The sequence below is a fragment of the Anoplopoma fimbria genome, chromosome 1 (assembly GCF_027596085.1).
Source record: "Anoplopoma fimbria isolate UVic2021 breed Golden Eagle Sablefish chromosome 1, Afim_UVic_2022, whole genome shotgun sequence".
NCBI classification, from domain to species: Eukaryota; Metazoa; Chordata; class Actinopteri; order Perciformes; family Anoplopomatidae; genus Anoplopoma; species Anoplopoma fimbria.
Genome location: NC_072449.1, coordinates 16,065,123 through 16,076,193, shown reverse-complemented (window position 1 = coordinate 16,076,193; position 11,071 = coordinate 16,065,123). Strand labels below are relative to the sequence as shown.

The 11,071-nt window shown below is 39.2% G+C and overlaps 1 protein-coding gene across 1 annotated transcript in view; it reads left to right on the top strand.

Annotated features, from left to right (window-relative positions):
• The first annotated feature begins 3,990 nt into the window (after positions 1-3,990).
• The window catches only part of pdgfd (platelet derived growth factor d), a 53,511-nt gene continuing 46,430 nt past the window's right edge, over positions 3,991-11,071 (top strand). The window contains exon 1 of the mRNA XM_054600710.1: positions 3,991-4,576. Within this exon, the coding sequence (XP_054456685.1) occupies positions 4,459-4,576 (118 nt within the window). The 5' untranslated portion in view covers positions 3,991-4,458. The remainder of the gene's footprint in view (positions 4,577-11,071) is intronic.

Below are 11,071 nucleotides of genomic sequence, written 5' to 3'. Positions count from 1 at the left end.
ACCTGTGATGTCTGGGCTATTAGTGGGGGAGCATATCTGACGTCAACAGTCTACAGACAAATAAGATAAGATAAGATTATCCTTTATTAGTCCCGCAGCGGGGAAATTTGCAAAGGCAGAAAAAATGTGGCCTTTTGAGGAGAAGATGTTTCTACATTTTAAAAGGCAAGACTAGATTTTTAATTTGAATTTTTAACCTCAGAGTTGCATTTAAAAAACATTGTCAATAACAAGATTTTTCTACACCTACACTGCACAGGTGAGTCATTTCTCTGCAGTACAAAACCGAGGTTGAAGAATTTGTGCAAACTTACCTGCACGCATAAGGTCACACAGGCATTCATGAATACATGTGACTCAGAAACAGAGAAATGATTAATTAATACACGTGTGGCATAAAAAGCAATACATGATGACTGACTAACTGACTACACCATTTCTCTCTCTCTTTCTAAATCAATTCCTTAATTTCCATTTCCTCCTGCCATTGTTCTCTCTTTCCCCATAACGAACAGTAAGACCTCATTTTCTTTGTGTATGTATTTAATTCCCAAATGGATCTGCCTCCTCCTACTTTTTCCCTCTTTCCCTTTCTTTCCATCCTTTTTCTGACTTTTCATCTCATCCTCCTTTTTTCTACCCCCTTTTCCATCTCTTCACCCTCTTTTTGCCTTCATATCGTTAATGGGTCAGACACTTGCCTCAAACATACTACCTGTGGTATGTTAGTCTCACACACACACACACACACACACACACACACACACACACACACACACACACACACACACACACACACACACACACACACACACACACACACACACACACAGATATATTATCAGGACCACACCAGTTCTGGGAAACAAGCCTGGTTGGACCAAAACCAAAGTCTATTATAGCAACATGTGTGAGTGTGTGTATGAAAAGAAGAGAAAAGTGAATGTCTCTGAAATGAGCCTTGTTTGTCTAAAGTCTTTGGTAACCATAAGGTACATTTATTAGCATGACTTAGTATCAAAATATGCAAGTACCAATATTTTCTTCATTCCTTCCTTAAATGATTAATTAAAAGGACTATTCACAGAGATAACAAAAAACTGCTATCTCTAATGACATATTGCGATCCATCTCTCTCTGTGATTTCTGTTGCAGAAAATTACAGAAAAAATTAAAAATTAAAAAATCAATAGCAAAGTCTCTGTTCCTTGGAAAAATCTAAAGACCTCACTGTGAACAGTTTTCATTCGACCCAAAGATGCAATTCATTAGGTTGTAAGGTACAAATACATCATATTACAGTGCAGCTGTACATTAGCCACATTTCTGTTACATAGATAATGTTAATAAAGGTTGTTAAATCTTTTAGAAGAGGCAGCGAGGATCACTTATCACAACAGAAAACCAGTTAGTCACAATGGATAGGGGGGCCAGATGAGAATGAAAGAAAAGTACTTGTTTACGCCTTGTCTTGATCTTGTCAGGCAGCAATGATCTACTTGTATTTCCCTCCTCACTCATCACAGCACCTGCTGCACATTTTTTTCTTTTTTTTTTGGCTAGATATTCGTCAGGTCCTGGGACACTGAGCTCCATATCAGGGATGGATAGTTTAATTTCCCTCCGTATATGTTTTACTTCAACAACATCATACCCTTTTTTCGTAGTTATGTGTCACTGCTATGTGTTGCAGCTATGCATCACAACACATAACATCACTGCTATACGTTGTTCTTTATCAGTCTTTATCTTTACCACACTACTGTACAGGACTAAAAATAAAAAAAACACAACAGTCATAGTTGAAGTAGGCTGTGGACATAACAGTGACGTCTGTGGGCAACACCAATATTCCCAATGATCAGTATCTAATGTTTTGTTAGGCTATAGCTAATCAAAACCCGGATTCAGTCTAATTCTAGGGATTAACGGGACACGATTAACAGCTTGTTAAATGGGATGTCCTGAATTTATTTAGGACGTCTGGTCACCATACAATGGATGTGGGAAAACTAATCTGTAGAACTTTATAATTGTATCCAGTCACAGCTCATTTACCTGCCATTAGTATGCTTACCACCAAAATATAGGCATCTGCCTCTGCCAAGACTATCTAGGAATAACAATTTTGAAATCTGTTACAGCACCAACTCAGAAAACTGGATTTCTCAATCCAGAAACATGGTTTTAAAGTGGTATTTATTAAGTAATTTTGATCTCTTCACACAAAATCTTGTTTGGAATATCGCTAATTAATACTTGCTTCAGTACTGAAGCATTGTTGCATCAGACCAAGTACTGTACAGAGCTCTGCTCATGGGAACTGCAGTTACAACAGGTCTATCAGTGACGGGGATTAAATCAGCACCTTTTGATTTAGTGGTTGACATTTCAGCCTGGAGGCAAGCCTGCCATCCCAATACACACAGACGCACATCGTACAGGAAGGTTACTCTACAGTAGCCCATGTCTATTCACTGTGAAGTCTCCTCAGGGAAGACAGACTAATGCCAGATCATTCAAGAAGACACATGCTGCAGACACACACACACACACACACACACACACACACACACACACACACACACACACACACACACACACACACACACACACACACACACACACACATGTCCAGATTATTATTACAGCCTTGGCAGGTTGCAGTTGCAATGGGAGGAAGAAGATTATAATGCATCTGTGTGTGTGTGTGTGTGTGTGTGTGTGTGTGTGTGTGTGTGTGTGTGTGTGTGTGTGTGTGTGTGTGTGTGTGTGTGTGCACCTCATGAGCATGCGAGGCATGCGATACATCTGTGCCCACCAGCGATCTTTATGTGTACTTAGAAATTCACTCCCTGGGTGCATTATACCTTTGAAGCTCAGCAGGGTGGTCTAATAGCTTTTAATTTAAATTAATTTCCCCTCTCTATTAATAACCTATATCATTCCCTAAGTGGTTCTAAGTTTTAAAGGTGCTGCATAACTCATTAGCCAATTGTTGGGTAATGGGATGGCATTGGGCTGAGTCAGCAGAAACTTCAAGTTGGCTAGTTCATCCCATAAAGTCTAAATAACTCTTAAAATGAGACCTGATGGGTGAGTGGGGTGTTAAGTGTGAGTGAGAAAGTGACCGAAAAAAAGAAACTGAAAAGGGGTGATGAATAAACCTTACCTATGAGGGTGCAAGTGGAAGTGTTGAGGGCACTGCTGTGTTTTGCTGCAAACATGGTATGTAGCATCTTTACATTTTACAACCATGGATGAATCATTCTAAAATGTGCTCACTAAAATTACCTCAAACGTAATTCCCGTCTGAAATGCTCCGCCTTTGGCTTACACAAGCTTCCTATTGAGTGATTCCTGGCAGTTCATTAGCCGGATTCACTTATTACAATCCTGAACAAGTGCAATCATGTCATCTGTGTTGTGTTAGATGAGTCGTGGGTGCTTATTTCAAACAGTGAGTGATCTGAAGAAGATATTACCACAGAGGGAAGGAACAGACAGACGGATGGTGTCATTTACAGTTATCTCTTGTTGATATAGGCTATTTTTTTTAAATCATTAAAGCATTTAACTTCTTGAAAAGAAAATGGCAGTTGAGATAATTCTAAACTTAATTTGGTATGATGCCCCTCATTACACATAACCTACCTAATTAATGGTATGTAATGGCCTCAGAACCCAGAATCCTGTGTAATGCCTACCAAGGGAGATCTTACTCCGGAGACTTCCCCTCTCTTCAGCTGATGACCTTCCCTCAACTCTCCTCAGAGCGTTTCCTTAAAAAAAAATGTTGCCTCTGTGGCCCATTTTTTTTTTTTTTTCCACTAAACTGACTTTTTAATTGCTTTTTTCCTCCTCCCCTCTGACCTCCCGCCCTAGTCTCTCGCATCCACACACACACACACACACACACACACACACACAACGTGAGCGAGCACAACTCAAAGTTTGACGCGCCGTCTTGCATAGCACAGGCGCGTCTGCTAGAAACCAGTAAACTATGCGGGATATTTCTCAGTGACTGAACATCATCTGTTTACTTCGCGGTGATAAGAACTTCGGCGCCTATAAGCTCATGTCTGACCGTGAACGGAGCTATATCAGCGGTACCCTCCACCTGCACTTATTGTTTCGGAGTTGTTGCTCTCGGTGGCTGCGTGCGCGTAACTTTCAAACGAGGATAAATACTTTAATATAATAATTTGGAGCACTTTGGCACAAGACGGGACATCGTGTGCGCCGGGCGTCAGATATAGAAGTCAACAAGTGATTATCATATTGACGGAGAAGGAGATATTATTAAAAATATATATATATATATAAGTTGCTGAATGAAAAGTTAGTTTTGTCTTTCTTGGTCGCGGGGTATTTCAAGTGAATCACATTGAATTTAAGCCACTGGAAAGGGGAAGTTATTTAGAGTTTGTTCGAGTTTGTTTAGTACTCACTACCATGAGTTCACCGGTGGTTTTACACATGTGGACAGTTTTATTGTTGGGGACTATAACCGGGGTCGCAAGGGCTCAGGTCTCCACCGTAAAAGTGCTGAGGGGCAACATCAGGAGAGACGGTGAGTCTTTATTATAGCACTCTTTTTCTTTATGTTTAGCCTGTCTTTCTTTACTGCTGAAACTGTGTCACTGCAAGGGTCGGTGATAGTGAGCATCTTGTAAAAAAAAAAAGTCTATACTTAATTAGCCTGTAATTCATCTTCTCTATTGTTTTGTTATTGCGTGTAACTTGACTTATTGAACTTTTAAATAAAGTTTAGATCAGGAAGTGGCTTTTTTCCATCAACACATCTTGGATCTACTTTTTTTTTTTTTAAATCATTTATGTTCTTTCTCAGCTGAAATACTGTTATATAATGATCAATGATATATTGAGATATTTATATGACCTATAAGAAAAACTTTTCTTGCGATGACTGATTGTCTTTTGGTGACCTCATTGTTACTTAAAATAGATATCAGTTGCTTGTAAGTGTGACAGTTGACTGACATGGCTTGTTGTAGTGAATTACTAGCTGAAACACTGGTTGGTGAGAGAGAAGTCAGCAACCAAGTGAGAAAAGTTAAATAATGGAAAGTGGGTGCAAAAGAACAGGAAAAGCAAAGTCTGTTGGATGACAAGCTGATCCACATTTTTAGACTTGAATAAGGAGCGTGCATGTCCCAGACAACAATGTGCTAGTCAAGACCGAATTGTATCATTGCTGCAGTGCATCTCTTCTTTACTGAAGCTGCAGTCTTCAGACTTCTTTAGCTTCTTTCCTATCTAACTTCCTGCAGATGCTCCATGCTTACTTTTCATTTGGCCCAGAGGCTAGAGTTATGGTGCTACAGTGTCTTTGATTACACACACACACACACACACACACACACACACACACACACACACACACACAGTCGTGCACACAGGTGCAGAGTTGCTTTTGGCAGGTAAACATGAAAATACCACTGTATTAGGTTCTAACCTACTGTTAATAACAAAGGAATAACATGGAGGGGTAGGTCATGACTTTAAGTCTGAGTGTCCACACATGAAGTAGCAAACCATCAAATACTTCTGAAACTTTCTGAAGTTAAGATTATTTTTTCTTTTTGCATTTAACTGTTCATGATGAATCATTCTAACCCAAACTGCCAAGCATATTTAACATTCCGTCCAAATACACTTTGATAAGTCAATACAAACAGATGTTTGAGTGATGGATTGCAACCTGTTAGAAAACAGTTGCCGGGTCTTTTCCAATCACAGGTGTGATAAGAAAATAAATTGCATAATAGACGCGGCAAAACAGAGTGACAGGTGTCCTGAAGCACTAGTACTGTTAGACAAAGCAGACAGACAGGAGAGAAAAGCAGCGAGTTCTGATAAAGAAGCAGCTTTTCACAAAAAAAGTTGATACTGTTAGGAGATGACAGCTGCACTAACTCTATTTGGTCAAGGTTCAAAATACCAGCAGGATAAAAAGTATCTTCTCTCTAACGGAAAAAGTATAAAGCGGGAAAGATCAGAAGAAGGCAGTGATAAAGCCCCACTTTTGGAATGGGAGTTTTTATTACTTGTTCCAACAAGATTTAATAAGATCTGCATCTTAGTTCTACTGAAAAGTTCCTCTGTAGTTATTATTGTATGTTACTAAGAAAGAGTCTTAGACTAAGTTAAAATGTGCAATTCATTCTTGGTTGTTGTTATTGACTCTTGTTGTTTTAGCTCCTAAAGATTGTTCTTGTACAATTTTCTATATATTATCAGATTCTTATTCTGCCTCCTCCTCACCTTTCAAAGTGCTAAATTACAAATGTAGAGCATAACTATTGCCTCCCCACAGCTCTCAACATGGCGGCTGCTGAGCCAGCAGCTTGCAGCTAACAGCGCTAACACTGAAAACAAGGGCAACAATGCTGACAGGGCTAACAGTGTTTACCTGAGGGGGGGAAACCAGGGGACGGGCTTTATGCTTCAACATCAGGAGTAACAGCTGTATGATTGCAGCGCAGAGCGGCAGCAATTAGCTAGCCCGTTGGGCACGCTCACTGGGTCTCACATGCATTAACATGTAAGCACAACCTGACCTGGCCACTTAACAGAGAATTTCGGTTTACAACTTATACAAAGGGAGATTGACTTAATCATCTGCTCAGCAAGACAGTATTCCACTATATCTTTACATAGCAAACGATTGTTAATGATCTGAATTTGGAATTTGGTAAATTTAAGGAAAAAAAGGCACTTCTTTGTTTTTTGGCAGAAGTACTTCTCAGTATGTGAATCAACCGACCAATAGGCCATTCATATTTTTTATTATTATCAACACATACTTAAGCTTGATTCATTTGCTGAAAATTAAATTGAAGGAAAAAACAAGTCACTGATACACATTTCCCTTAGCCGTCTACACTTTTCGTTACTAACCAAATGATTGGTTTAGTGCACTCAGTGAAGGAAAAGACGGCCGTTAATATTTCAGAGCAGAGCTGTTCTGTTGAAGCAGTCAGTAAAACAAAGAGTGTTAAATCATTCTATCAAAGGAGTGTGATGGATGAGATGACATAACCTTTTTTGAACACTGTCTCTCTCTAAAGATCTTCCTGACAGAGTTGAGAGTGAATGTGTCCCTGTGTTTACTTCTGTGTGTGCATGTGTGTGTTTGTTTGTGTGTATGCTGTGACAGAATGTCTTCGCTTACTTCGAGGAATTTCCCCTCAAGGTTTTTTCCCATGTGTTTGTTCAGTGTTTTGCTCGTGCTTTTCGCCTGCCATTGAAGCGTGTGTCTGTGTGAGCATTGAAGAGGGGGGTCATCGGGGGTTGGAGTGTACTTATAGAAGAGGAAACTCACAAAAACACATTTAAATACACAGAAACACTATTTAGCCTTTCTGCCCTGAACATCTTATCATCTCTGCTGAAGAGACCCGATGACCCAGATACGATATAGACTATTACACGTGTGTGTGTGTGTGTGTGTGTGTGTGTGTGTGTGTGTGTGTGTGTGTGTGTGTGTGTGTGTGTGTGTGTGTGTGTGTGTGTGTGTGTGTCTGTGTAATCAGCACTTGTGGGCAGAGAAATTCAATTCAATTCAGTTTATTTTGTATAGCCCAGAATCACAAATTACAAATTTGCCTCAGAGGGCTTTACAATCTGTACACATGCGACATCCTCTGTCCCGGAACCCTCACATCGGCCCAGGAAAAACTCCCCTAAAAAACCCCTTTAACAGGGAGAAAAAAGGAAGAAACCTATGGGAGAGAGACAGAGGAGGGATCCTTCTCCCAGGATGGACAGAATGCAATAGATGTCATGTGTACAGAATGAACAGTATAACAGAGATACAACACATTCAATGTATATGACATCAATTATTCATATAATAAGAGTAGTAAGCAGAGTAACGAAGGAAAAAAAAAGACTACTTACAATAACAGCAGCAATTATTATGGTAGAATTATAATTATGAAATAGGGAATAGTAATAGTAATAGAAATGTGTACATGTGTGCAGGCACTGACAGCAACAAACATACAGTAGTCAGACACCGACACTGTGAACTCACAACTAAAACAGCATAAATTATCACATGTTTAACGTGTGGCTCACAAATAAAGTAGTAATTATTGTTATATAAAGTTTCAAATGCTCTTATTTTTCTCATGTAAAAATGAGTCTTTCTTGACTGCTTTAGGTTTAGAGGAGTATTACTGGATTGTTACGTTACTTGAATCTTGGATGCAAATTCAGTGAAATTCTATCCTCTGATGTTCATGATCTAGTATAAATTCACACATTTTGAAAAGGGACCAGAAATCAACAACAATATGACTATATGATTTGTGTCATCATTGTAATTTTTAGACGTTATGTTATAGTTACAACATTCAGGATTTTTCATTAGATGGATTTAATAATTAATTTCTCATTGCCAAGTAGGGTTGCTTGCATCATCGTATATATTTTTGTGAAGTCTACGTCACAAAATGCTGAATGCATAGTCTTACTTTAAAAGCTGCAATATTCTATTAAGACTCCCTCTCTATCCATGTTGTATATTTACATCTTTCCATTTATTGTTTAATTTCATGGCACACTTGGGCTTCAACAGATGTACACTGGTGTTTTGAGGCATAGGCAGTTCAAAATACACACACTGAGGTCCAGAGAAGGTGTTGCAATTTTGTGAGTACAAGAAGTGCACCGTTATCTTTTTTTTCTAATCCTGTTGATTTAAAGATTAACTGAAGTTATGCAACAATATTTACTTACACACTTTAGCCATGTGTGAAAGTACAAATACCCCTCACAGTTTAACTTAAAAGTATGAAAGAATTGAGATGTTGCATGTAGAGAATGAACCATGCTTTTAGTCGGGGCCATGGTAAACTTTTTGAAGAAACACACCCTGCAAAGATAGAGTGTCTGTATCATGCAGTCATCATGGCCACTATGCTAAACAGAGAATATAACTTCCATTCAGGGACTGAACCACAATATATTTTATAAAGGCTCCTGGCATCTTTCTAATTCCTCCTCTCCTTTTCTCCAGTAGTTCTTGTCTTATCTTTTGCCTTCCTCTCTCAGTGCTGCCTTATCAGTCTTTGCCTGGCTACATATCACTCCATCTCTCCAGACCCTCCTCTTTCAATCTCCCCCCTTTCTCATTTCTCTCTTTATCTTCCCATCTTTCCCCATCTGTTTCAGCTCTTTTTAATCAAAAGCTATTTCACCCTGTTGGCTCCATGAGCAAATATAATGAAGCAAACACTGTCACCGACACGCACGCCAGCAGTCTTGCACATCACAAAGCTACCTGCACAAGGATAACACTTTTAGTCAACCTTTTGTAATCCAACAGACATTTGAACATCCATTGTGGATATACTTTAAAGTACATACAAGCTGTCAAAAATGGGCGCAGACACAGATAAATAAAGGAAGAAGTTGTATAGTAATATACACATATGCAATTGTAGACAAGTAACATACAGTATAAGTGGCTGTGCTCATAAAAGCAGGTGTGTTTTAACGGTGAGCTGAGCGAGGCGTTGGTGATATTAGTAAGTGTGATGTCATGGTCCCTGACTGTGTCTGAGAACTTGAGGTGGCCTTGCCTCTGATGACACACACACACACACACACACACACACACACACACACACACACACACACACACACACACACACACACACACACACACACATAGAATATACAGTCACTCACTAATGTCTCATAAAGTATACATTATAAAAACATGCTTGAGCAAAGAATGTGCAGCAAAAGAAAAGTCTGTTCACATGCAGTTAAGGGTTTAAGGTGGTTTTAAAAGCAGAGACCTGTATTTGACAAGCATCTCAATCTACTGTTACTACTGTAATTAATTGTGGGGTTCCTTAGGGTAATGCTGTGCTATAATGGTAGTAAAACACCAAGGAAAATCCGTATTAAGTGAAATACTTGTTCAGAACATTTTTATTGTGCAGCAGTTCATTGGCAGTGGGGTTAAGTGGCTTGTTGGCATCCAACTGTATAGCATATAGATTTGACTGCTGTACAATAACGTCAAGGATATCTGCCTAAAAGAACCTCTTGAAATAATAGAGTGGGGACATGATGTCATCAGCCTTCAGAAGTGAGAGTGTAATTACAGTACCAGTATTTTTCTGCCTCTCAAATTCTAGGATCAATTCTTCCTCACTTTCATGTTCCTCAAACACACCTTCCTCTCTATGATCCTATGTATCCTAACTGTAAAATTAGGTTTCTACTTATAAATAGTTTTTTATAAATATATATAACTCTTTAGAAGTTCATTCACCTGATGTACATATTTTTATTATCAAGTCAAGGATGCAAAATAGTTACCTCAATCTTACCTACCACTCAGAACATGCTGATACTTCACTTGTCTTTCTGAAAGGAGGCCTATTCCCCAATTGATACCTCATACTCACTCCTGCAGCTCATTTGATTTTTAACATACATATCATAACACATTGTCATCTGTAGGAATAAAATAAAATTGGGGAAAGGGAAGAGGCACAACAAGGTGTTTGTTGCCTAAAGGCAATGGCATTCAGTACAGGGCTAAGGTCCATTTAGTCAGCTGATCTAAAACTAAGCCAATTTGTTTCATTTTTGAAGAAATCTAAAGTTTAAAACTATTCTTACTCTGCGCTTTGAGTTGCAGGAGTACATAGATTTGCTCGTCGCATGAGTGGAGGTCCATCAGCCTGGTCACTGCATCCTGTAACATCTTGATTGATTTAAGACAGAAGGCAAACGGGTTCATGATGTTTTTGTGTCACCATATTAAACTCGGGGGTGGCAGCAGGGCGGAATGTCACTGAGGTTATTGGAATTCATGAGTCACTCTCCAGACAACTGACATGGAAGTACTCCCCACCCGCCCACCCAGGCCGACACATTAACACAATTACAGGATCTCCCTTTCAAGGGAATCCCCACAATAAACACTTGTCATCTCACACGCACACATAACACACTTTTCATGAGCTAAAGTTGTTCCACCCCTAAACGTTTGGCAGACAGTCTTTTCCTCCCCTGC